At 33.4% G+C, this 27,489-nt stretch overlaps 2 protein-coding genes across 5 annotated transcripts; both read left to right on the top strand.

The window, feature by feature from the left end:
• Nucleotides 1-1,421: 1,421 nt before the first annotated feature.
• Nucleotides 1,422-18,371, top strand: LOC128179837 (RNA-binding motif protein, X chromosome-like). 3 transcript variants are annotated; one of them, XR_008243146.1, is made up of 12 exons: nucleotides 1,422-1,500; nucleotides 1,828-1,942; nucleotides 2,294-2,400; nucleotides 2,697-2,887; nucleotides 3,263-3,366; nucleotides 7,539-9,560; nucleotides 9,925-10,201; nucleotides 10,372-10,536; nucleotides 11,235-11,329; nucleotides 11,736-11,795; nucleotides 17,582-17,645; nucleotides 18,162-18,371. XR_008243146.1 is itself a non-coding variant. In XM_052847489.1 (11 exons), exons 2-11 carry the CDS (start codon nucleotides 1,828-1,830, stop codon nucleotides 16,096-16,098), a joined length of 3,417 nt encoding a protein of 1,138 aa, XP_052703449.1. In that variant the 5' UTR covers nucleotides 1,422-1,500; the 3' UTR covers nucleotides 16,099-16,163. The 3 variants fall into 3 exon arrangements, 2 of the variants coding, with proteins under 2 accessions (XP_052703449.1, XP_052703450.1); XM_052847489.1 differs by lacking the exons at nucleotides 17,582-17,645; nucleotides 18,162-18,371 and adding an exon at nucleotides 15,818-16,163; XM_052847490.1 differs by lacking the exons at nucleotides 7,539-9,560; nucleotides 17,582-17,645; nucleotides 18,162-18,371 and adding an exon at nucleotides 15,818-16,163 and having other exon boundaries at nucleotides 1,426-1,500.
• Nucleotides 18,372-20,043: 1,672 nt separating this feature from the next.
• On the top strand, nucleotides 20,044-26,414 carry LOC128179838 (sepiapterin reductase-like). Of its 2 annotated transcripts, none has more exons than XM_052847492.1 (4): nucleotides 20,044-20,069; nucleotides 23,268-23,824; nucleotides 24,058-24,210; nucleotides 25,542-26,414. In XM_052847492.1, exons 2-4 carry the CDS (start codon nucleotides 23,281-23,283, stop codon nucleotides 25,661-25,663), a joined length of 819 nt encoding a protein of 272 aa, XP_052703452.1. In that variant the 5' UTR covers nucleotides 20,044-20,069; nucleotides 23,268-23,280; the 3' UTR covers nucleotides 25,664-26,414. The 2 variants fall into 2 exon arrangements, with proteins under 2 accessions (XP_052703452.1, XP_052703451.1); XM_052847491.1 differs by lacking the exon at nucleotides 20,044-20,069 and adding an exon at nucleotides 21,125-21,340.
• The last annotated feature ends 1,075 nt before the right edge of the window (nucleotides 26,415-27,489 follow it).

Below are 27,489 nucleotides of genomic sequence, written 5' to 3'. Positions count from 1 at the left end.
TATGGCGGCCGCCAGAAAATTATGTGGCGGCCGCCAGATAATAAGTGGCGGCCGCCATATAATTATCTGGCGGCCGCCAGATAAAATAATTTTCCTACATGGCACCAACGGGCTTCCGTACGATTCAGAGCGACCTTTGTGCGATGTAATTGCATTCATTTTGAATCTTGCAATATATCTTGCGTCTTTAGAATTGCGACTGTTGTACATTGAAAGCGAGTGTTGTAAGATAATGCGATAGGATCGCACGAAAGACCGGATGATTGGACGATTGAACGTGCGCCAATGCGATAGGACGAACGGAACTCGTCCGATCATGCGTTTTATTATACGAATAATCGTACGAGTAAGAGGGGATACTGTTTCATTTAATATCACATTTATATCATAATAAAATAACTTTACATAAATATTTTGTAATAATAGATGCATCGTTTTATGAACGTTTAAATCATAGCAAGCCTTAACAGTGCTGCGAAGAGAAATCGAAATTTTGAAATTCATGGCTCTACCACCCGGGACGCTACATGTGGGTCAGATATGCTAAAAAAAAACAAAAAACAAAACAAAACAAAACAAAACAAAACAAAAACAAACAAAAACCCAAACAAAAATGTCCAAAAAATCTTCTTCTCTACTCCCACACATGTGAGGAAAAAACTGAATGCATGTACGTTATGATATCCATGAAGCCCTCTATAAAAGTTGTGAAATTGATGGCCCCTGGTCTGGCGGATTAGGGATTCAGGCTCCATATAGTAAAAATGTATTAAATCCTTGAAAATCTTAATCTCTATTCCTTTACATATTTGTTAAAAACTAAATACATTTCCATGAAGTCTTCTACCTTAATTGTGAAATTTATTTGGAAAAACTAAATCGTGGGTTTTTCAAATGGACTTTTAAAAGTGGTTTTATGCATCGGTTTATCCCCCCCCCCCCCCCACATTCTTCTTATAGGTTTCATATAGTCCATTTTGAAAAATTTCAAACAGAGAGGTGGTCGTCTTTACATTATTATAATTTTCTACACTCCAGAATGAAACTTAATTACAAATGAATAATATATGAGACTCCTTGACACTTGAAGTTTGTGTATGCCATGGCTATATAGGTCTTACAACACTATTTTTACGAAGGTTCACGTCAAACCCTGGCTGAGGCAAAATAATTCCCAGAAGTTTGTTTTAAACTCGCTACCCGTGTCTAAAGTTGCGCAATTTTGGTAAGAATATGTATAGTAATTATAATTTAATAATGGCGTGCAACCTATATGATATTCGGGTTCAGGCCCATATTGGTCTCTTGTTTTATAATATGCCGCCTATAGGCTTAACGACATAAACCTCGTATTAAAAAGAAATAGGTGATAAACGTTGTAGTATTTTTGTTCTCATTATGCTGATTTACTGAAACACGAATAGGTACTTGTACGAAATGATAATTAATCAAACGCATGCGCACTAATTTTTGTAGACGCCATATTTTTTAACGAAAAAGGTAAGGTTTCTTGAAACTTGTAAATTTGTCAGAAAATGAAATATCATTGAATATGTGCAATTTGCATAATGAATATAAAGGATATGTTTATTTTTAATTTGTAATTTTACATTACAAAGCAACTGGTTGGGTGGAAGCGAATATTTTTTTTTAAGGATTTCCAACTTTCGTTTCACGTTTACCATTAAAACATATTTTAAGTAAATCCAATTGATTTCTTGTATGTAGTGACTTTATCATTATTTTTACGAGATTCTTTTAAAGCATGCACATGAGAAACCCCGAACAGTTGAAAACGTAAGTGTTGATTGTTTTATTTGGACACAGATGCCTGCAGCCGAGGCAGATCGACCTGGTAAAGTGTTTGTTGGGGGACTGGCAAGCGACATTGACGAAGCTGTACTAGAAAAGTATTTCAGTCATTATGGAAGACTCACAGAAGGTAAATACAATATTTCGGTTAATTTTTAATTCAGGTGAAAACAAAACTTACCTGCTCTTCTCAAGGGAATTTTTTATTGGTTTGGCTATATATTTGGACGTACACATTCACTGAATCTCAAGAGAGTCCTTATTAATTTATATTTTAAATTTCTGCTTCATCTTAACTTGAAACATTTTAAATTGTAATGTGTGCATGTCTCGCATGCTGCAGGTCGCATTATCCCTCTTATTAAAAAAACTAAAAAGTGACAGAGATCAGGCAGATTTTCCAGCTAAGCTAAATCTCTAGCTAGAGAAGTGTACTTATATTTAATCATAGGTTAAATCATGTTTCATATTTTTTTTACAGTCATAGTAAAGCGAGATAAAAATACACAACAAACACGAGGATATGCATTTATAACATTTGAAAACCCATATGATGCCGAAGATGCCATTAAAGAAATGGATAAAAAGGTTAGTATACATATGGACTAGACAAATAACATTTCCAGCTATCTGGAAGTTGATCTCCTTTGTCTCAATTTAAAACTTCCATGATGGGAAATGCTGGTATGAATATTACCATTTGTTATTCCCAGCAGCGTATTTCCCAGCCAGTGCTGCTGAGAATAAGCATATTTTTCAATAGTGTAAAAAATTCTGCTAAGTTAAATATCAGCAGCTGTTCTCTAATCATTTTCTGAAACATTTAAATGCAGTTTATCCTTGCCTCTGATTAGTAATCATTACAATTTTTAAAATCTCCACAGGAAATACATGGCAGACAGATTTATGTTGAACAAGCTGTTAAACCCCGACATGAAACACAGAACCTAAGGCCCCCACCTAGGGGAGGTGGATTTAGAGGGGCACCTCGTGGAAGTAGAGGGGGTGGGAGAGGAGGAGGGGGAAGTCGAGGAGGACCCAGAGGGAGAATGGGTGATGGACACATGGACAGAAGGTTGGAATTTTAGTCTTTCATCAAATAGGAAATATTCCACTTTAAGAATGAAAGTGTTGTTGTATGATACAAGAGAAAATAAATATTAAAAAATGAAAGCAATATTCCAGTATCGCTTATACTGCAGAAGCAGAAATATTAGTTTTGAGCTAAATTTTGTCACATATACCAATATACACTCTAGATCCAACACCAAAATATATACATTTGAATGTTCAAGTAAATTTGTTTTAAACAGTGTAATTCTTAAATCAATTAACTTGAGAAAAAAATTATGCCCATAAAATTTTCTGAATATATGATATAAACTATTTAAGAATCAGAACTTGATGAAGATAGGCAATGAAAGGTTTTGAATTTTACCTTATTTTACAGTAGATCACCAATACGACAGAGACCAGATAGGGGAAGACCAGACAGGGATTTTAGCAGGTCAGACAGAGGAGGGAGAGATGGTTTTGATGGTCCACAAAGGCGCGGTATGTTATCTATTCAAAGTATCTCTCACACTTGTTCCACTTTTTAGCTCACAGATGCTGACAAATGACAGACTGCCGACTTGTACAGTAGACTAAATTATTGATTTATAGGTTGCACTTGTGTAAATAAATGCTCTATGAGGTAACTCTTGCTTGGATTGACGGGGTCATATAGTATACTGTAGAATTATTTAAATTTGTGGGTGTGGGTTTTTGCTTGATAGTGGGGATGTAACTTTGTGAATGCATCAGTTTTCAGTTTCAGTAAGAAAGATAACTCTTCCTTGATTTATTTTCATCGAGGATGTAAATTCTTGGGGGAGGGCTACCCATGAATACCACAAAAATTGAGCCACCATGAATTCTAATGATTCCATAGTTATCCTTTTTTCATCAGTGTTAGACTGCCTTTGTCTTGTGTAAAAATGGAGTTGAATTGACTCTGTACCAATCCATTCCCTGTTGCTAAAACCAGGAGAGAAAAAATTGTCTTATGAAATGTGCATTACGTCTGCTAGTCTTAAGAAACTTTTGGTAGGCTTCATGTCTAATGATACATATATGAAACTAAACCAGGTGGCCATTTGACAGTGAAAAAATTTCCTTTCTTTTTTTTTCTTCTTTTTTTTTTTTGGGATGATTTCCGACTCCTTTGACTCTGATGCAGATAAATACTAAATTCTAAGTAGTATGTGACTCCTTTATGATGACTTTTTTCATACATCTACAACAATTAAAGTTGTCTGATGGTAGAACATTCATGACTTTTTGATCATTCAGTAAGTACAATATCATCACTTTCATACCAGGGTTGGAAATAATAGCCCGCCCGACCGCCCGAGGCGGCCTGTTTTTAAGGCGGGCGGGGGCAAAACTTTAAAAGACAGCCCGACGGTCGGGCTATTTTTAATATCCAGTTTCTATTTTTAAACCGACAGTTAATTACCTTATTCACAAAAAGTACAGACGCCGTCAGGTTGTTAGGTATCGTTGAGAATTAGGTAAAATCTAGAAATTGTAATCTATTCGCGCATTGGTCTGAATGATTGTTATAGCCAACCAGCGTTCGCAATACAATTTTGTTCGGCAATATTACAAAGTGAAGCAACTTGTTAGATGATGCGCAAGTTTCTGAGGTTGTCACTCCCAAAAAGCGTTACTTGATTGACGCAGGATGTGTATATACGAGAAAAAAAAAACCAGTCTACGACAAAAACAAAACACGCCGACCAATAGTTCCGGGATGGAAAGTAGAATTTGAATGGCTGACAAGTGGCGAAACACATGGGAAGCTGTATTGTAAACCATGTCGGGGTGACCACTATTAATTTTACTATTTATTCTTAGCAAAATTACGCAAATTTAGATGTGGGTGATTGATTTTAAACAAACTTCTTTGGAAACCCCTCGTTACAACTTTTAAAACAAAAACAATTTAATAACAAACACAGAGCCATCCACAAACTGACAAAGGCATGAAAGTTTGTTTACAACAAAACTACACATGTTTTAAATTAAAGTACGAGCATTTCCATCCCCTGTCGAAACAGTGGGCATAAAAAATCAAGTGACCTCGTATTTTTACAAAAGTGGGAAACTCGGGCATTTTACATGTTGTTTTTCATCACATAAAAAAATACAGCCCCGGTCATCGGCGGAAAATCCCTTAAACAAAAACTGTTGTTTTTTATTACCTTTCAATGTTTTGGATCTATTTATTGTCGAAATTGTTGTGAAAGTTCATGATAATGACATTGTTAGCTGCCTACCAAAAAAAAGTTTGTAACTATAAACAAGTAGATGAATAGTTTTATTTTGTACGCATGTAAACCTTAATAATAAGCATTCTTTGGGTTATGCTTAGATGTAGTTTCAAATACTGTGTAAAAGGTGACGATTTACATATTACGCTGTGTGTGTAGTTCATTCATAAAAGTGAACGTTTTTATCAGGGCTGGCAGATTTTCGGCAGGGCTGGTAACTTTTAAAAGTAGCCAGCCCTGTGGCTGGCTGCTATTTTTAGTGAATTTCCAACCCTGTTCATACATACCATAATCCTCTTCATGCATTTCTGAACATAAGGCAACAGGTACCAGGGCTCGAAGTTGCAACTAAATAGGTCGCATATGCAACTTAAATACAGGTTTTGCAACTTAAATTAAAAGCCAGTCGCCATTTGGTGACAAAATATATTTTACATTTGGTTCATAAATCTTACAAAATAACAAAATGGCTGACTATTTAAGGGGACTTGGACAGCATTTGAGATCAAAAATTTTATTTTTATGTTTTATGTATAAAATGGTTTACTGGTGCATTTTAAATGATTTACCAAAATATTGAATAATAAAATCAAGTTACAAGTGAGATACAGAGGTAAGAATTGATTGTTATGTAAACAAAGCTCAAGTCTTAGAGTTGTTTACGAAAAATGTAATGTAGAGAATTACCATTTCTTAGGCAAAATGACATGTAAAAATCAATTTAAACTAATTCAATATATTCATAAATACTATTATCAACAAAAGAAAGATACATTTGATTGAAACACACCAATACAACACATGTAAAAAATGACAATATTCGAGCTTTGTTTACAAAACAAAGAATTATTATTGCTTAATTATAACTTGATATTTGACTTTCAAATTTTGGCATAGCATTATAAAGTTTTATATTTATCAGTATAAACATTGAAAATGGAAAAATATAATTTGAAAATTTTAAGTCAAATCGTGTCCAAGTCCCTTTAAACAAGATGGCATGTTTCAATCCAATATTAATATATACCAAGAAGAGAAGTCCTCCAATGCAAAACTGCATGAGACAAATTTGTTTAGGCGAGAGAAATTTAATTTTTAGTTTTACGGATTTTGTTGTAAACAATTTGGGTCGGAGGAGGGAACAAAAAAAACCAGTGGGCAAACTTTTATTAATCAAAATTACACATTATTTGCTTGAACTTATTAAGTTTAATTTGTCCACTATCCACTGTGTACTTTGTGTTTGTTTCAAGATCATTGGTATTAACCTTACTAAACTTGTTCAGGATAACATTTTCTTTGCTTTTCATAAAAACTTTTAAGCCAAACCATGCATGGCTGACCTCCATCTTAAATACTCCATGTTATAGAGACGCTTACACTTGAACTTAAAAGCTCCCTTTGTCAAACGTTTTGCAGATTTCAAATAAAATAAAGTAATTTTAAAACCAAGATCTGTCAAACTTCAAAATTCCGGAAAAATTTCCGAAGATACAAATTTTTTTTCATTTTTTTTTTTTTTTTTTTTTTTTTTTACAAAATCGAAAAAATTGGGTCGGCGGATCTGTAAAACTAAAAATTAAATTTCTCTCGCCTTAGTAATGTTTGTGACACTTTAACATAACAAGACACTCTAACACAACGTGAAGGTAAACTTACTTTGTTATGGCAATGTGAAAGAACTTCGTACCAGATATTCCTTTTATGTATCCACTCAAAACAATCAATTTTGGAGATTAGTAAACTTGTCTCCCAAAAATCAATGTAATTTAAGAAAACTTCTAGTGCCAGAAAATATTATGATAATGAGTATGATGTGTCATTTTTGATGATGTGTCATTTTTGATTTGATGGAAATTAATTTTACTTTGCCAGACGTGAAAAGTGCAATAAATAAAAACCTTTTCAACAATACATTTCTTTTATTATTTTCTACAGTATAGTAAATGAGAGAAAATATGCAGATATCTTAATGCTACACAAAGTTTTACTACTGGTAACCTGAATTTGAAAATGGTGAGTTAATTTCAAAGTAGGTTGCCATTTAGCGACTTTATTCAAAAGTCTACTTTGAGCCCTGGGTACAATATCATACTATTAAAAAAGAATGTGGTATATCAGGTCATAAATGTTTATGCTCACATGTTCTACTAACTACTTTTGGATAAAAAGTTTTAAACACAACTATTTATATATGGGTGAGGGGTGATACAACTTTGGAAAGGAAGGGGTAGGTTGAATAGATAATTTTCTAAGGGTTAGAAAATTAATTTCCAGTGTGCTGACTTACCAACAGACAGTGTGTTAAGAATCCTGACCCCTGACTTTTGTAATTCTTGATAGTGAATGAGTTTGTATTTATTTTTCAAGTGAGAGCTTTTAGGCTCATGTAAAAGGATTTCTTTCCAGATCTGATCGATGAGTTTGAGCATAGGCAAATGTTAGATGAAGAAAAGCCTTGGATCACTCCTGAATTATTAGTTCTTGTCAGGCAAAAAGACGAAATGCAAGAATGGGCAAATAAATGTCCATCTTTGGTAGCAGAATATAGAAAGTTTCGTAATCATGTTAGAATGAAAGTAAGAAAAGCAAAAATTCAGTATGAGGATCCAACAGGTGAGAAAAGGGAAGCTGAATTTAATATGAGAATGCTGAAGAAAGGATTGACACCTGAAGAAATAGAGAAAAGAAAAGCGGCACCGAGACCAGAAACACACCATGGTGGGAAAAAATATACACCTCCTGTTATATACCCGGGGAATTTATCAGGGGCAGCATCGATGAAGTTAAATGATGCGTCAGAAACTGTCTCTGTAACAAGAGACCCTGAAGTATTTCAGCAAAAGTCAAAGTTTGTTAATCTTTTATCTAAACAGAGCAAAACTGTCTATGAATCCTTTCAAAAGACACATGTTACACAATCAAACTGGTCAGAAGATCAAGATGAAGGTTTTAGTCAGGGATATGGTGGAGGAGATAAAGCCCCAAATCCTCAATTACCTAGTGCTTCATTCTCTAAGGTTCCAAATAGCAACTTTGTGCAACCTGTAGGGTATCCACAAACACAAGGCTATTCTCAAGGCAATGCTAAATTTAACTTACAAATACCTCCACCGGGCTGGTCAACCAATGTTAATAAGCAGAACCAGGCGGTAACCTCTGGAATTTATCAAGGTTATGCTACGGCTAGTTATGCCTCCACAACAACCAACACTGATAACTCTAAAGCATTCAATCAAAGTTCCAGTGAAACAACTCCAAACCCATGGGCTCAAGCCATGTCAGATTATTGGAATCAATCAGCACAGGCTTCAAGTTTTGGAAAATGCCACGGGGCAAGTTTTGCTTCAACCAATGCAAGCCAGATTCAGCCTTCAGCAAGTTTTACTCAGTCCTCTGTAAATCAAATGCAGCCATTTGCAAGTCAAACAATGTCGTCTCCTTATCAGCACTATTCGAATCTACCTACACAATCTTCAGCTCAACAGACTGCAGGTCAGACATATCCAAATAGCCTCCAAAGTCAAAAAACTGAAAGCCAATCTAAAGCTGATGTACAGTCATCTGAACATCCAAAACAAATTCTGAATCGTCTCAGTCAAATAGCTTATGGAACTCAGTCTTATGGACACCAAGAGTCAACAGAGGTCCCCCTCAAAACAGCTATAAAACAGACCTCAACACAAATACCACAAAAACCAAAACAACAAGCATCTAGTGCAAAATTGAGCAAGCTTATCAAACCACCAGTACAGTATTTTAAAGGTGTGGCAAAGAACAAGAACAAAATCCAAATAAAAATCAATCAAAATACCTTAGGGATTGAAGCACAAGCCAAGAAAGATACTGATGCTGCAAGTACCAAAGTTACAACTGAAGTCACAAGTACCAAAATTACAACTGAAGTTAAGATTACCAAAATTGCAACAGAAGTTATTGAAAACCACGAGGAAGAAAATGAAAACCAAGAGGAAGAAATTGATGATGGCATTTCTAGATCCAATGATAAGGAAAACCCATGGCAACAGGCAATAGAGGATTTCTGGAAGAATCTATCTCAAGGGACATCCTCAGTGGATCCAAACCAAGGAGACAATGCCAAAAATGATAAGGAAGATAAAAATAAATTAGAAGATAATTCCATGAACATTACTTTACCAAAAGAACCCAAATCAAGTACAATTAACCAAAGTCTCATTGAATCACAGAAAAATGTTTTAGCAAAAGTTATTAGTAGTAAAACTTTAAAAGACAAAAATTGGTCTGAAAGTCAAGAAGCCTGTGATAAAGACATTGAGCAATTGGATTTAAATGTTGATAATCCGAATTATTATCCCCATCCTGCTACTGTTTCCCCACCTAGAGATTTAAATATGGGTGACAATGATGGGATGTCTTTAAATGCACCAAATCCTGGCCCATGTGACCAAGGTAATGTGCAAATTGCTATTGAAATTAGAATAAAGAGGCAAAATGCCTATTTTATTAAATAGTTGTAGAAAGAGAGGCAAATTGCCTAAAACAGAATAAAAGTTTATGAGCTTTACTGAATTATATTCATTATAAGTATGAAAGAGAGGCAAATTGCCTACAACCGAGGAAAAATTGTCTTTTAGATTTGCTGAATTCTTTGTCAAAAGAGGCTCATAGCCTAAATGTTTACAATATAAGGCTGCTTACCTTCATTAAATATTTGGCAATTCGCCTTTGTGATGATCATTTAACTTACCAAGACTGATGAAAGAATCTGCAACGATAAATGAAACTCATATTCGTAATATTGAAATTTCAACAGATTTTGGAGGGGATCGTTACGGTGGAATGGATCGTGGTGCACCACCCAGATCTCGGGATCCACCCATGTCTCGTGGAAGAGACTACTCCCCCAGTTCTAGAGACTTCGGTAGAGGAAGTGCTCCGGACAGGATGAGCAGGGGGTCAGCCAGAGACTTCCAATCCTCCCGCTATGACCCTCCACCACGAGATTTCTCCCCTCCTCCCAGGGATTTTCATTCCTCCAGAGACATGATCATTGAAAGAGGACCCACATCAAGAGATAGGATGTCAACAAGGTAGATAAATCATTTATCTTCAATTATTGAAAAGTGTAATGGTTTTCTATGAGTAGAGTTGATACTTAAACTGATTTAGACTTTTAGTATAATAACAAAATTGTCAGTTCGAACTAAAAACTTTGTTTGGAATTATGAATAAGTGTTAATTTTTTAATGCATTGCCACAGAGATTACGGGTCTCCACAAAACACTCGAGACTTTGGAGGGAGCATGTCTAGAGGTGGTTCCTCCATGTATGCGGGGTCACGTGACCAGGGTATGGGCAGTAGAGAGGTCTATGTTGGAGGAAGAGACAGAGATCTTCCATCATCTAGAGATTACATGACATCAAGGTACTAAAATAGATTAATTAAATGGTACACTTATGAAACAAGCAATCCTTTCTATTCAAGCAAAAGAGTCTCACAGGGAATACTTTAAGCTATGATCTTACCAAGATTAACTTTTTGGGTTATATTTGTACAGTAAAACTCGGTTATAGCGAAGTTTTAGGGACCAATGGAATTACTTCGTTATATCCGTAATTCGTTATATCCGTATAACGAATCCGTAATAATATTTATAGCGAATTCACTATATACATGTTTTCTTTCACCAGACTATAATTTTTGCTAGTTTAGGCTTAAAATAGAAATTCATTACTTTGATAACTTTACTAGTGGGATTGTAAATTGAAAAAAGCATGCGAAAATATATTCAAACTATTTTGTTAACTGGAAGTGCAAACTTTTTTAAACTGTAAAAAAATTCGTTATAAAGGTGTTATATTTCGTTATTATTCACCTCTATGGGATTCAAAATCAGTTAGCTATATCCGTAAATTGGTTATATCCGAATTCGTTATAAACGTAAAATTTTGTAAAGATTTGTTAAGAATTTTACCGGGGACTCTAAAAAACTTCGCTATATCCGATAATTCGCTATATCCGTGTTCGTACTAAACGAGTTTTACTGTACAGGTTTTGTTCATGAGCTTTTGATTCACAGTTTCTGTATTCCATCATGTTCATGAACTTGTTTTGTTTAACAGAGAATTCAGCAGTCGTGGAGGATCTTCAAGAGGAGGGCTGTCCAGAGGGGGTGGGGACTTTGACAGAGGCCAGCCATTGGACGATTCATACAGAGGTGAGCTAGAGAGGGCCTCTACTGTCCATCTAACCGGGTTAAACTGTAACATATGACAGCATGTGAATCTCTTAATTGAGAAGCAAGGATTAAATAAGCTATGTATCTTCATAAGAACCAAATGGATTGACCTGACCTCATAATTGTGTCTTTTCCATCTGTCACTTTTATATTTATAAATTATTAATTCATAAACAAATACATAAGCAAATACATAAAACTTCTGAATATAAATGTTTGAACATGGATTGAAAAAAAGGTTTGACTCAATGTTGGATGTACATTATAAATTTTGTCATGATAAAAAATTGAAATGTTGTATGTTTAATTATTTGTATGTAATTCTGTTGCACTGTGGTACATGGTTTTTGAGCGGTTTGGTGTATTCTGAATTGTTTGTTGATAGATTCTGGGAGAGGAGGACCCCTCAGCCGTGGTCCACCAAGCCGAGGTTTCAGCAGCATGGGTAAGTGCTTGACACCTACATATTCTCTCTAAATGTTGTGTATGGTATGTGGGTTCTTGTATGTTCACAATAAAAGGAAGATAAGTGCCTGGAATAGGAGAGAAATAGAATAAAATCTTGGAGGTGCAGCTAGAAATTTGGATAGAAATGGAGAACAGAGTCATCATTTAGAACATTGAAAATTTGTCATCAAAAACGTGGATTTGTCAAATGCTTCCTTAGTTAAATTCCCATCAGTGCTACAAACCTCTGCACATACAGGAATCCAATAATGTCTAACAACCTTACCAAATACATGGAAACATGTACATCTAAATCCAGAAAAATGCGGAAGTGGAAGAAGCTTTGTCAATTAATTCAGCAGGAGATGACCGGATATTGGGAACAATAGTATGACGTTTCAGCAGTGCTGTTATCTTTATTTTTTTTTATTTTTTTTTTAAGAAAAATATCAAAACAAGATAATTACATTTTTAAATTTTTATGTTCAATAAATGTTTTGGCTAATGCATACCAATTTGTTTTAACTTTATCTTTAAATATCTTGGGAATATTTTTTTTTTATTTGGACATCCATATATTTTAGCTCAAAAATCCATGTAATTTTGTGATTTTATTTTTAATATATGATATAATAAGGGGGGGGGGGGGTCTCTTTCCAAATTTTTATCAAATCTTGAATGAAATTCAGAGTAGTGTAGATTTAAGTGAAGTGTACAAAATAAACCAACCAACTGGAAATACCTTCTTGTCATTTAGAAATGGAAATAATTTGGGGAAAATGCTTGAAACTTTGCCTAGAGGAATGCAATTTAAAAGGAATCTCTGAAAACCCTGGAAGAACCTGCAATTTCTTATTAAAACAATTGAAGTTACTTTTTGAAATCCAAGCTGTTCCAGATATATCAGGAGATTGCATTAGTCCTCAAAATATTCGATGTTGTCACGACAGAAATGGGATTGTAGAATGCCTTGAGACTTCACTGGAATTAATGGAATTTCAAATGAAATGCAATAGTAAGCATTGGTTCAAAGCCTTTATTATGAACATCCCAGCAATGTCAAGCATAAATCCCCCAAGCCGATCAAATGGCTCTTAGATGCAATATCATTCAGCACAGCTTGAGCTACAACCGATACAAAAGTCTTCTGTACCAAATGCATGGAACTAGTCTAAAAGTACCAAATACAAATGAATGGAATATTGGAAATCAGATCATCTCTGCTGAAGACTGCAAATGATTCTAGAGTTGGAATCTGTGAATCTGAAGTAAATTCAAGTACATACATGTATATACATGTTAAAGAACCAAATAATCAAAATCAGTTCAAATTATTTAGTTTCCGTTATCTAAAATCAATTAAGATTTGATCATTTTGATAAATTAAAATTTGCCCTTTTTTGGGAATATGTATAAATGGGTGATACTGATACACTTTAAAGGGTACCTGCAGTGCCGGTCAATTTTTGATATAATGAAGATCTATGTGTAAAAACATCATCCTGAAAATTTTACAGCGATCGCATAAGTAGTTTTCGAGATATTTGGGGAAAACCCGATTTCACACCTGAACGAGTTTTGAATCAAGCCGATTTGGCGCGAGATGAACTGTGACGTCACGGGGTCAACGCCGCTGTATGAGAAACAGAAATATTGTATGAAAACTGTTCGTTTTCTTGCATTGTTTTATCGATATATGAACATTTTTTTCTGTTGTTTTATTTCCTTATCAACCCTGGATGACTAATTATACTGTCGTTTGAGTTTAACCAGTATTTTATCGAACAAAAATGCCGAATTTGGACAATTGTTTGCTTCATGAATTTCGTCAAATGTGTAACACATTTTACATATAAATGCACACCATATGTAGCAAAATGACAATTAATCAAAGCATCATTGTTATAAGAAACATATTTTGTTAATATTGTCATTCTTTCGATTGATTTCTCAGTGACATTATTAACTGATTAATAATATTGATAATACATAATGATATTTCGTTAAAGGTAATTCGGGGTCTATTTCTCGTATAAGGCATAAAATTACAAATGATGTCGCCCGATTATTCAATAATATTGACATCGGATAATGACCAAATTTACAATCTATTTCTCGTATAAGGCATAAAATTACAAATGATGTCGCCCGATTATTCAATAATATTGACATCGGACCAATAACAATCAAAATATGCATTCTTTAACAAACAAACACGGGATTATAAACGGATCAAGGCGAAAGTCCAAGATGGCTGCATGATTAAGTCTGTCTCGTATTCTTTTAAAAATACGATAATGGAATTTAATTTTACATTTATTTACATCCTTTGTCAAAATGTTCCAGTTTATTTAGATTTCATTATGATTCCTTGTCAGTATTACAATTTAAGCTATACGGAGTTATAAAGCGTTTAATTGCTGACCATAGCGCTCGAAAGAAAGTTGCACTTTATTGAATAAGAAATTATGTATCTGAAATAATTACTTATTCACATAAAAAAGGTCTGAATTGCTGAATTGTAAATTTGGTCATTATTTTAGTGATTAGATAAGTAACAATAAATGCATTTACTTCGAACATTAGTTTTACTATTTAATAGTATCATGCATGATTCTTTAATCACTGATTGACGGACATGTTTTAGCTGACGAATGCTTGATTTTACACAGTCTAATTTATTTTTCTGTTTTATCCTTTAACAATTGAGTAGTTAATTATACACAAATCAATTTACCAGTCTAGAGGTGTGAAACCCTCTCTTTGTTCACCAGACTCGTGTACCTTGTGTATACATACCCCAGATACACGTGTGTCTGGAGCAGTGGCTTCGTTAGTTTACCTGTTTACCTGTGTCATTATCTCGGATCACTCATGTGTGAAAGGATATTATGTAATCAAAAAATGAATAATGAACATAAATTTGCCAATGTAAGCGTTTTAAGATATGGTATTCATCGGTAAAAAGGCGACGAGAATAACAAATTTTCAAATCCTTTAAAAAGAAATCTGATTGTAATAAAATAATAACGGATACAAATTTCTAGATCTACAATACTTAAAATAACAAGATACGTCAAAACATCAGACCTATATCAATCATTTTGGCTGAAAAATCGAATTTAATTTGTATAGCTTTGTAAGGAAATTTCCCTCGTGTTGACCTCGTGACTTCACTTCCGCTGAAGCCTCGTTATCGCCTAATTCTGTTTTCTCTTGATTAGATTTCCCAAAGCAGGTAAAAATAGCCACTTTGAAGAGGCGTAACTCCGTTATTTTTGCACCGATTTCGATGCGGTTTTTTGCATTAAATTTTGGTAAATAAACTCTTTAACATATGTTTCACATCGGCTGGGCTGCAGGTACCCTTTAACAATTTTCCCCCTTGTAGAATATAATCAGGTTTATAGGAGTTTATTGGCATTAGATTGTGAAATTTTAGTAAAAAGAAAATGATTAATTGAAAGTATAATTGTTTATTAATTATAAACATTTAAATAAAACAATGTTCTGTTTGAACAATCTTTAAACTGTACCTTGAAGCAAAATGCTTAAGGAAAGATAAGTTCAGAGTCCAAATATTTGAAAGAATTCTGTGAGCTAAGTGTAGAACATTTTGTGAAAGCATGTCTTGAATCATACAAATGGATGTCCTGAGAGATTCAACTTTTTCCAGCTTTGAAATATACATGGATTACAACAGCATGGAGATTGAAGGAAAAAAAATGAAAAGAATTTTTTACAGAAATCCCATACATTTTTACCAAAATGCTAACTACCAATACCTACAGATCCTTTTAGATATTTTGGATACCAAGTTGTTGCCACTCTATCATACAAGTTAAAACATAAATTATTTATCATTTGTCATATGCTTACTACTTGAACAGTCCACTTTCTAAAGAAGCTAACAAGAAAGTACAGAATGCATTATTTGCTTTCAGTATATTTGCATAAAACCCATGTGTGCAATATTTATGCTTCATGAAATATTTTCCTCAAAAATTGTTTGGAATATAGGCTCTCAGAGAGACAGTGGACGTCCTTCACACGATATGTACGAATCGTCAAACAGAGGCCAGTCTCGTGGCGGTCCGCCCTCCAACCGAGGCCCGCCTTCCCGAGGACCACCCCCTAGAGGGGTACCCTCTCGCGGACCCCCTCCCAGGGATGACAGGGACAGAGGAGGTTATTCCACTGGGCAGAGACGCCCTTCAAACATGGATTCCAGAGGAGGAGGACCCCCCATGAAGCGAGCCAGACCTAGTGGCATGTCCTCCCGCGGATCTATGCGGCGATAAGCATTTTGTATTCAATTACATTTTCTTTGGAAGAAAATGTTGTTTTTTTTCGAGATATAGAAAAATTTTAATTATTGTTTTTTTTGTTTTAAATGTTTTTTGAAAATTTTTGTTCTCGAGAATATGCATTTTTTGTAAAGTAAAATCCTTTTAAAACATGTACATTAACCTACCATTATATAATTTGTGTAAATGAAAGAAATCAGTTATCAAGCTGGTCATGTTTATAGAGATATAATACAAGAAATAATAAACGAAATACCTAGAATTGTTTTCATTTGCAATAAGAAATTTAAAATAGAAAATCAGACCATACAGTTTGATTTTAAACATCAATCTTGGAAATCATTCTGAATTACTGCATCCTGATCTGCGATGGAAGCTCTTCGATGGATGAATCAAAGTTGGAACTCTTGCTATGTTTATCTGACCTTTTATCTCCATTGATGACATACAGAACAGACAAAAGCTTCAGTCTTGTCATGTTCAGCTGGTCTCAAGATAATCTCAGAAAATTTGCAATTTACAAGAAATTAACAGATTTCTCCATAAGCAATTACTACAGTAAACGAGGAAACTCCTAGCAAAACATAGTCATGTAGATAAGTTTTCCAATTGGTTCACAGGGCACCATGGGTTCACAGAGCATTATGTTTCAATTGCTTTGTAAAGTGATTGCATGGACAACAACTATCACGGAAGATAAAGTATTTTGAAAATTAATATTTTGTGAAAACTTTTTTTTTAATTAGAAGATTTAAATAAATTTCAAAAACAAAATTTAATTCATCTTTTTTCACGTTTGTGAAAAATATATGTGTACACTGCAATTTCCATTTATTTTTTAAATGAATCTACTACTGGGTATCTGAAATCTTAAACTTTTAAGCAATGGCGTTAAAAAAATAAAATTATGAATATCTCATGGATATGATTAAGCTCAACAGCATACAGCGACGAACAGCGAAAATAACCAAAACTGTTCGACGGATAATCAAAGTAACCGAGAAATGAATTATACTGAGTGAAACATCCAATTACCTCAAAAAGAGAACAAAGATGAAAAAATCTGTCCAACAAAAATTGTAAGTAAAACCAATCATTACAATATATGCGCAGAAATTTGTTTCTTAGAAACCATCAACAACAGAAACTCAACAGCTGCTGCGCCAACTAAATAATCCAAACCTCAGGAAGTTTCCTCAAAAGCGAGATGGATCTATAATAAACTGAAATAGTTCTTTGTAGCCCACCTGGCAAGGAATTGGTGGAAACCAAACAAAACGAAGGAGATGAATTATATTTAGTAACTCGTCTATTGGATAATTTTTAAAAATAATAATTTTCTCTCTTTTAAAGCTTTTTGTCTTAAAGATCTCAAAATAATTTTCAAATTATAAGGTTTTGTTTTAACATATTAAAACTTTTGATGAATGATTATGTCACTATTAGATTGGTACTCTATTTCACATATTTATTACAGCTTGACCGTATGGTGAGATAACAACAATGATGTTCAATGCCAGTTCAACAATGGACAGAACACAGTGAGTTTCCATTTTAGATTATTAGTACAAATACATGTGTCTTCATTGAATATTACACCAAATATTGAAAAATGTAATAAAAAGCACCATGATTTGAAGTTATAAAAGGGAAAAGGAATCGTACTTTGAGTATTATGAGGTGATCAAATATGGACGGTGGAGTTAACATCCAATGAAGTCTGAAGGAATTTATGATAGATTTGATCACACCTGACAATATCTGATCACCTTATGATCTTTAAAGAATGATTCTTCATTACTTGTATTTAATGTATAATTTACAGAGGTTTTACAATTAAATATTGAATTGGTCAATGATAAAATGTATTGGACTGTGGGTTATATGGTTGATTCTGTATGTAAGTTAATGAAAGATACACAAATATATTAAAACCATCTCAAAGTAAAGATGTTTTTAGTACCTGTCTACCTGACATGAACAATGGGCATATAAATACATTATACATCTATAGCTGAGCTTGTATTTCTGAATCGCAGATCATTTGTTTCTTGTAGGTGCGGGATGTGCAGAACTTTAGGAAAAAGGCGAAGACAAATATTTGTGCATCAAGGTAATATAGTCGATTTACATATTAGAACTATTTGTGTTTTATATTTTTTCTTTCTTTCAGAAGTTTTGGTGTTGAATCGCTTTGGGTCACCAGTAGACAGAATTGAGAACTATGACAAAGCTGTAAATATGCTGAATAAAACATGGAATGGTTATATACGTAGTTGTTTGATTTTTATGGGGGGAAAATGCCAATAATTGGTAATTCGAGGGAATGTTTCTACATATTTTTCAGAGTATGCAAAAAAAAAGTGTGAGGCGCCATTATGATATTTTTGAAGTATTTTCTGATATCAAAAAAAATATATATATTTGATATCCACAATTCGAATAACTAATATAAAAAAAAAATTAAATATGAAAAAGTAGTTCTTGATACCAAGAAATGTATTTTCTGAAATCTGGAAATCCAATTTTTATATCAGAAATTCGAATTCTTGATGTCAAAAAACGATTTTCTGATATCAGAAATAGATTTTTTGATATCATAAAGTAAAGTTAATTTTAGATATAAAAAATCAAATTCTTGATATCAGAAAATCATTTGTATTTTCTGATATCAGAAAATCGATTTTTTTTATATCAGACATTAAGACGTATATCAAATTATTATCAACTTATGAATGCTCCTTGTGATGCAACTATTGTAGCCTCGTAGAGGATTGTGTTTGCAACTTTTATGTGCATGAAAAAAACAAAGTATGCCCAATTTTAAGCCTGCATGGTTTTATTTTGTCAGGGTCTTCTACATACACAATGATAAGCACTGCATTCTTTGCAATTTGCTTTGAATGTTTAAACGATTCAAAAAAAAAAATGATGGTGTTGCATATTGTAATAAAACCATTATACAAGCATTCAGTTAGCACTTTCAATATAATAGACCAGAATTAGCAAAAAACACATTTCAATTCTTGCATCAAGTCTTCAAAGAAATATTAAATTTTGGAATGCAAATCGGACTTTAAATTTCTGATATCAACAAATATATATAGAATCTCATGATTTGTGATGGTTTATGATTTTTATCCAACGAGTTGTGTGTTTTCTATCCCCGAGCCTTGGCGAAGTGGATTATAAAAAAGCGTAAATTGCTCCAAACCAGATCATACGAGTATAACTTGGGTAGGTATTGAGTTCATACCTTATAATTTAATTTTCTGTTGTTTGCCGTACAAATTTAGTGCATTTTACTTTTAAAAGTTATATTTATCTGTTCAAAATTCAAGAGTTACGTCAGGCGGATTAGTACGTTTTTGACGTTAGTGCATTAATTGTGACGTGCAAACAAGGTTATAAAAAATTTTAAAACTAGATTTTTCTATCCAATCGGATGGCGCTTTACAACCAGAATAAAATTATATTGAGATAAACGTGATAAAATCCTCTTTATCAAATAATCATTTTGATTTTCTGATATCAAAAAAATCATTTTATGATTTCAAATATATTATCTCGAATTTTTGTTGCAAAAATCAATGTTTTGGTACTTCTGATTTAAAAAGAATCATTTTTGATGTCAAATTTGAATTGATATCAAAAATCATTTTCTGTTGTCAGAAAATACCTCAAAATATTAAAACAATGCCTCATAAAAAAAATAAACATGCATGTTTATGTACAGAATGTTAACGTTATACATTACGATGTTAAAGGGCATGTGAATAATTGGGTGAAAATTCTTGTTACTCCTATGAGAGAAAAAACTGATGATTTAACGTAAGTTAAGTAAATAAAATCAATTTAAGATTTAACCATTTTAATAAGTTTAAATTATCGTGTTGCTATCAGAATATATCGAATAGCATTCGTACAAGCTAACAAAACTTTCACTTTCGATTTGTCATCAGGCGGTAGGTTGAAAATGATAATCATTTGATTTTTACGATAAGAAGATTTCAGAGTTGTGCTGTTTGTAGCTTTTTCCTGTCAACCCGAATATTCAAGAAAATCTTGCTAAACACAAGTGGCATGATTTTTTTGTCTGGAACAGTGCCATTTCAATTTTCATTCATGCCCCCCTTTCCAATTTTGAATGCTGGAGAAAACGTACCCAGGAGAAAACGTACCCAGGAGAAAACGTACCCAATTTATAGGGTACGTTTTCTCCAGGAGAAAACGTACCCTATGAAAATAATAAATAATGGTTTTCACAGATACAAAATAAAATATACAATGAACATTTGTATCATTTGTTGCTGTTGCAAAAACTTGCATGTTGTTCTTAAATGCATGCAATAATTTGTAACATACACATACACAAACATGCCCTGAGCATTTTAATTAGTCGACAATCAATCCACCATAAACGGAACCGTTAAATAATTAGTTTATATTGCAATCTCATTTGGAGAACTAAATGATGAGTATCTGAAGAAGTCGATATCGAGTTTTTTAAAACATTTTTTTTAATTATCTATAAAACAAGATTGCTTTAATAAAACCAAGTCCAAGTCTTTTAAATATTTGTTTGATTCATATATATATGGAAAGTACTTCGAGATGTAACATTGAACAGCCAATTTGCTTCCGACGCCACTGACATGTATAATGTGTGGAGAGTGAATATATTTTTACCTCATGCGCGGGGAGACAATACATAATATTACATAATAATAACTGCTCAGGTATTAAATTGATTATCACTAAAATTAAAATCGGGATCTCGCATAAAAACACTCAAATCAGTAAGGCTACCGCTAAATGGATAATTAGAAGAAGTAGACTGATAACACTTTATGACAGGTCATGCATTGGTACTAAAATAAAAGTTGCTACAATTATTATAAAGATATTATTCATATAATGAATATATTTCTATACATCTATGCATTGAAATATGCATAAAAGTAGAATTGGAAAATTATTTAAAAATATTAAAAACTATGAATTAGTATAATTATGATTTTCATAGGGTACGTTTTCTCTTGGAGAAAACGTACCCGGGTACGTTTTCTCCTGGAGAAAACGTACCCTAGAGATTGGGTACGTTTTCTCCTGGGTACGTTTTCTCCCGGGTACGTTTTCTCCTGATACCCCAATTTTTTGGGAAGCCTGTAAAAAGTATTGGAAAAAAAAATTGAAGTCGGCGCACCCCCTTTGCAGTTAGGGCAAAACTTTAAAGGTACATGTATTGCTGTATACGAACAAGAAATAAGAGAGAGTAGACTGTAGTTCTTGAGAAAAGCAATAAATTAACCTTGAGGACAAAAGTTAATTTTATTTTTAGAAAATTAATAAAAATAAAATTTTAAACAATTATCTACGTATCTGTGACCACTAACCATAGAAATAGGAAAAATTCATGTAATTCTATAGTCTGTCCTACGATATTTATGCAGCACTTTTGGATGATTTTTAATAAAAATTCACATACCTGTGAAAGAAGTGCAATTAAAATCAATAAAAGGGAAAACTTCGAAGATAATTTAATTCACAGAGTATATACCATTTTTCCCTAGAAAAAATATTCACAGGATAGAAAACAGATTTCTTAGTGAGATTAATGTTGGGGAATGACTTGATATCTTTTCTCCATTCGGAAGTCACTCGGAATACCTAGCTTGCACAATTTTTCAACATTATCTTATCATCCAGGTAATTTTGAAGTACCGGTAAAAAATCCCCATCGACTTCTTTTAGCTGTGTATTAAAATCTGATATTATTAAGGTAAAGGGGGCGTTTCCAAAGAAAATTTTTAGAAATTGTTCATACTTTTGAATGAACATTGTTTGAACCCTGAGGTATTTATATATAATTAGTAATTAAGCAAAATGTGAACCAAGGATATCAGGGGACAGAGTATAAAATGTTAGGAATTTTTCTTGACAAATAACAGCTTATTATGGTCAGTGAAACCATGTCTAAAGTTGTACAGTATATCTGATTGTTAATTTGTTCATCATCCTCTTTAAAAGTCAAAATTTTAGGGTTATCCACAAACCTGTTACACATGAAGTATTTATGTCACAGCTACTATACTCTGTCCCAAGTTTCTGCTTCCAACACTGCTTAAAATTTAAATAATCATAATTATGTCTGTGCCCAAACCACTGTACATTCATCTACTAGAATGAAATAAAAAATGCTCAGATGTTATGTTTTAAAACGCCCCTCTATCATGTTAGGTTTCAATACACAACCAAAAATAGAAAGTCTGGAGATTTTGCATTGCCAACAAACATGAGAATTACCGTACCCAGATGATAATATTGAAAAATTGTTTGAGGTGTCCTGGGTATTTTTGAATGGAGAAGAGATGTAAACATTTCCATTTATATTAATCTCTGTAAAAAAATAAATGATTTTGTTCATGTTAATATCTCCAGGTAAAAATGGATGAAGTGTCAATGAAGAAATCTTTGATTTTTCCCTGTTTTATTGATTTCAGATGTACTTCTATGACAGAAATGTGTATTCTTGTTAAAATTTGTTAAATGTGTCGGTATAATATATAAGTCCTGACAAGGTGAACTTGTGTTGGGTCTTCGGGGTTGAAGACTATTTAAGGAAGGAGGAATGTAGTAGTTGGGGCTATATGGACCATGGATATCGGCCTGGGTAGCTCAGTGGTAGAGCTCCTGACTAGAGTTGCAGGGGTCCCGGGTTCGATTCCCGGTCCAGCCATATGTTTTCGTTGTATTTATATACTCATTCCTCCTTTCCTATTACAGTCGGAAACAGTAACCTTGAACATTCTTTAGTATCTTTGCTATGTTGAGCATTGTACATGTTTAATCGAAGGAGTTAATATAGAAATTAACACCCTTTCAGTGTATTACTGAAAATACCTGGACTTTTGATTTAAAAATGACTACATACTCATTTTAATGAGATCTTATAAGGGTTCATCCACCTTCCCAAGTCAAAAGTTTCTGATCTGCTCCACTCTACATAAACATAGAGCAGAGCGGATCAGAAACTCTTGACTTGGGAAGATGGGGTTCATCTTTAGATAAATAAAAGTTAATCATTGTATCGATACATATATAATGTACAATCGTCTACATGTGTTAAACATTTGTAATATTAATCAAAATATTATTTTCAGAGGTCTTAAAGAAATGTCTTCTTCAGTGAAATCAGAGAACCTTTTCCAAAAGAAATCATGTGTTGTTGTGTGTGGAGCCAGCAGAGGTCTTGGTGAATGTATTTCCATAACATTTGCTAAGAAATTTCTAACTGGCTCTGTCTTTATCCTTCTTTCTCGTGATGGAAAAGCTCTTGAAAATGTGAAGACCAGCCTCCAATCTGAATGTCCTGATCAGCTGTGCATAACAAAGGTATTCGATCAAGGCATTATGCAACAGGAAAACTTTGAGTGTTTATTTGATGGAATTGTACAAAGCAACAATATTTCTCTAGCTGATTTGGAACAAGTTGTAATGGTTCATTGTGCTGGTACACTAGGTGACATCACAAAATACTGCAAGGAAATGACTGACCCCAAGAAAGTTAGAGAAAACTTTGACATCAATGTTGTTGGCACTATACTGCTAAATTCAGCATTCCTGAAAGCTTTCAAAGATGTTGGAAGTAAAGTCATCATCAACATTTCATCTCTAGCAGGAATACAGCCTTTTAAATCATGGAGTCTCTACTGTTCAGGTTATACAATTTTATTAATATTTATACTTAATATAGTTTGAGATAACATTACTTCTCTCTCTCTCTCTCTCTCTCTCTCTCTCTCTCTCTCTCTCTCTCTCTCTCTCTCTCTCTCTCTCTCTCTCTCTCTCTCTCTCTCTCTCTCTCTCTCTCTCTCTCTCTCATGACTCATGAGGTTCAACTGTTATTTCTTTATTTTGATTGCATAATTAAAAGAATTTAACCTTAAACAGGCAAAGCTGCTAGGGACATGTTTTTCCGGACTTTGGCTCTGGAAGACCCGGATATACTGGTCCTGAATTATGCACCAGGCCCTTGTGCAACAGACATGCAGAAAGATTGTCGAGAACAGTCAGCAGATCCTGAAACTAAACAAATGTTTATTGGTATGTTTTTGTAGTAAAAATGCTTTTGTATTATATGCACTTAAGAATATGTATGCTGCTGAACAAATGTTTATCAAAGTAAATGTTCTTATCAATTTAATTGTTCTTACTATAGGTGGTGTAAGATGGTACATGAATATGTAATACAAGTTTGTAAAGAAAATTGCTTTGCAATTGTCTTTATTATTAAACAAAAAATGAAAAAATTATATCATTGACACTTCATTTTTAGTTTTTTTTTTACCTACGAGGGTCAATCAAAAAATACGAAGACTTTTGTCATAGCTATGTTACTTAACGTCATATCATTACTAAATTTGGTAGACATAATTTAACAACAGTTTCAAACAATGTGCAAAAAAAAAGTTATTCAATTCCTTTATTTCTAAGAATTATTTAGAATCTAATCCTGCAAAAATGAGGTCACGGCGCACGGTCAAAATGTGTGTTATGTCAACAATAAACCATATAATGTTGAAAGTAATATCTCTATAAATTGGGCTTAAAAGCAAATAATATTGAAACCTCAAATTAAGTTTCGTCTTGGTATTATATGCTCCAAATAAAGACGGGATATATTGTTTTGTCGAACAGATATTAGTAACTAAAGACAGATAGTCCTCTTTAGAATTGACTTAAAACATCGACGTCGCCGGACGTCACGGCGCAACAAGAGGTACAAACAAAATGGATTTAACCCAGGAAAAAGCCGACACAAGCTGTGAAAATGCTCAGTGGTGCAAAAAATAAGTCAACAATTATTTGCAAGTTTGTGTTTAACTGTAAAATATTTTGTGGGAGTGGTGGTAATTGTATTTTGAATATAAAACAGTCCGAAAGAGAGTAGAATATCTGTAAATATTTGGTAAAAAAATAAGTAACGTCAACCGACGTTCAGGGTTATCGTTACAGTAAACCAAGAGACAGACGGTTAGAAAATGAAAACTTTGAAGAACTAACTTATGATTCTCGAACAAATGTGTGCAAATAAGATGTTAAGTGGTTCAGTGTCATTTTAAATTGTAAGGTTAAAGACACAAGAGACTTAGCGTGATATAAAGATGGGGTTTATCTATAAACTGTGCGTGTTTAATATTGACGTCATGTTTTGAACGTTACCGTGCGCCGTGGTGACAAAACATGTTGTTTTTAAAAAGGGGTAACAAAAATACCGTTTCATCAAATGGACTAAAACTTCGTATATCAATAACATAAGTGTTGGTGCACAGATTAATCTGTTAGATATAACTTTCATGAAAAATATATGATAGACAGCCACATTGTCTTCGTATTTTTTGATTGACCCTCGTATGTTTATTATTTTTTTTCAGATGCATTGAATTCAGGAGGGCTGCTCTCTCCGCAGACTTCCATTGACAAATTATGTGAAGTTTTGACATCCAAATTTGAGTCAGGAGCACACATTGACTTTTATGATGAAATAAAGCAATGAACCCCGCTAACTGGAAGGCTGGACTTTATTTATAAACTATGAAATATGAACTATGTTGTGCATCATGACTTCTAAAATAGAAAAATTATGTTTGCTTCTATGTTACAGTAATTTAATGACAGATGAAAAGTGCACGTGAAAATGGAATTTGCAATGATAATATGCTTGACACTCTTGAATGGTAGTGTGGTGAATTTTAACATTACCTCACCAATGAAATATATTTTTAAGTTCAAAGTTCACTAGGTCAAATTATTGTAGAAGCATTCTAATGTTCTGAAGTCTTAAATTTGTCCTTTCTGTGACTTTGGGGGTCAAAGAGGTCTACAAAGGGTAGGGATGACCAATGGCTCCAAACATTAGGTCCTTTGTATTATGGAGGCTCATCTTTGCTATAAACCAAGGGTTCAGTTTGTTTACTCAGTTGGCCATTGTTGCTTATCTGAGCATTGTGGGCCTTGTGTACCTTTTAAGAATAAGAGTATTATTTGTTAAATTGTGTTTTGTGGTTTTTTAAAATAGGTAATGGCTGCTTTTTTAGATGTATACACTTTTTCTCTGACATCTTCCAAGTACAGTGTGTGTGTCTTGTATTGATGAACATATTCATGTCATGTACCGTACCAGTATTTTGTTTCTATAATATACATTCCATCAGAATGCTTTTGTTCACTTTTTCTTCTTATTACATGTAGTTTATTGCTATTGTTGTTGTTATTTGTATAAAACTTTAAATGTACAACTGTTTTATTATCATTCTTTAACTCATCTGGGGCGGGTTGTTTTATCCTCTTTATTTGATTTACTGTCATTTTTGTCCATGGAGTTCATGATTCAAAATTGAACCATATTAATTGTAAATGTTGGCCTCTGAAGTTTCAACAATGAAGCTCTCTGTTTGGTAGATTTTTTAACAGGGGTCGTAAGCTTTTATATGAATTGGGGATGTAAATTTTTTCTGAATATTTTAGCATTTTACCTACTTAGGTGGTATTAGACACTTCCCATCGTCGGAACCCATGGGTTTTTAGCTCACCTGAGCTGAAAGCTCAAGTGAGCTATTCTGATCACATTTTGTACGTCGTCCGTCTGTCCGTCCGTCTGTCCGTCTGTAAACTTTTTACATTTTGAACTTCTTCTCTAAAACCGCTTATCCAATTTCAACCAAATTTGGCACAAAGCATCCTTATGGGAGGGCGAATATAAATTGCAGAAATAAAAGTCCGATCTGTATTCAAACCGGAGAAAACCTTGAAACTGTAGAAAAAGGGGGGTGCATTTTTAAAAATCTTCTTCTCAAGAACTACCGAGGCAAATTCAACGTAGTTCAGCATAAATTATCCTTATGGGAAGGAAAATATAAATTGCAAAAATTAAGAGGTAATTCTGTTTCTAATCTGAGTTATTACGAAAATAATAATAAAGGAAAGGCGTGTTTCAATCAGTTTAATAGCTTCGGGTTCGGCATCCGGTAAAATGATTCCATACTTCTAAAACGAGGTTCTTTGTTTAAAGCAGCCATGACATTATACGAAAAAGGGTCGATCTGACTATGATGAATTTGCTTGTTTTGTGCAACAGTTCGCGTATGAAGGGAAATTTTTAAACATGCAAAATGTAATATTTACATTCTACTGTGTTTTTCCATTAAATTCCGTGATGTTTAAATGCCTCTAAATGCAACACCTATTCACTGCGTATGAATTTACGATTAATTTACATAAGTAGTTCTCAAACAGTGATTTCTATGTTATCGGTTAAAAAATGTATTTCATGAATGTTGTCAAAACACCATGTTTTATAATTATTCAACAAAAAGTTGACTT

This window comes from Crassostrea angulata, chromosome 4 (genome assembly GCF_025612915.1).
Source record: "Crassostrea angulata isolate pt1a10 chromosome 4, ASM2561291v2, whole genome shotgun sequence".
Taxonomy (NCBI): domain Eukaryota; kingdom Metazoa; phylum Mollusca; class Bivalvia; order Ostreida; family Ostreidae; genus Magallana; species Magallana angulata.
Note: the sequence above shows the minus strand (reverse complement) of the source record. Positions and strands in the feature narration are given on the sequence as shown.

Coding starts and splice junctions, on each gene's coding strand:
- LOC128179838 (XM_052847492.1), top strand. CDS start 23,281: ATGTCTTCTTCAGTGAAATCAGAGAACCTTTTCCAAAAGAAATCATGT. Junction 23,825..24,057: donor ATGGAGTCTCTACTGTTCAG/GTTATACAATTT, acceptor AACCTTAAACAG/GCAAAGCTGCTAGGGACATG. Junction 24,211..25,541: donor AACTAAACAAATGTTTATTG/GTATGTTTTTGT, acceptor ATTTTTTTTCAG/ATGCATTGAATTCAGGAGGG.
- LOC128179837 (XM_052847489.1), top strand. CDS start 1,828: ATGCCTGCAGCCGAGGCAGATCGACCTGGTAAAGTGTTTGTTGGGGGA. Junction 2,401..2,696: donor TTAAAGAAATGGATAAAAAG/GTTAGTATACAT, acceptor AAATCTCCACAG/GAAATACATGGCAGACAGAT. Junction 11,796..15,817: donor CCGAGGTTTCAGCAGCATGG/GTAAGTGCTTGA, acceptor TTTGGAATATAG/GCTCTCAGAGAGACAGTGGA.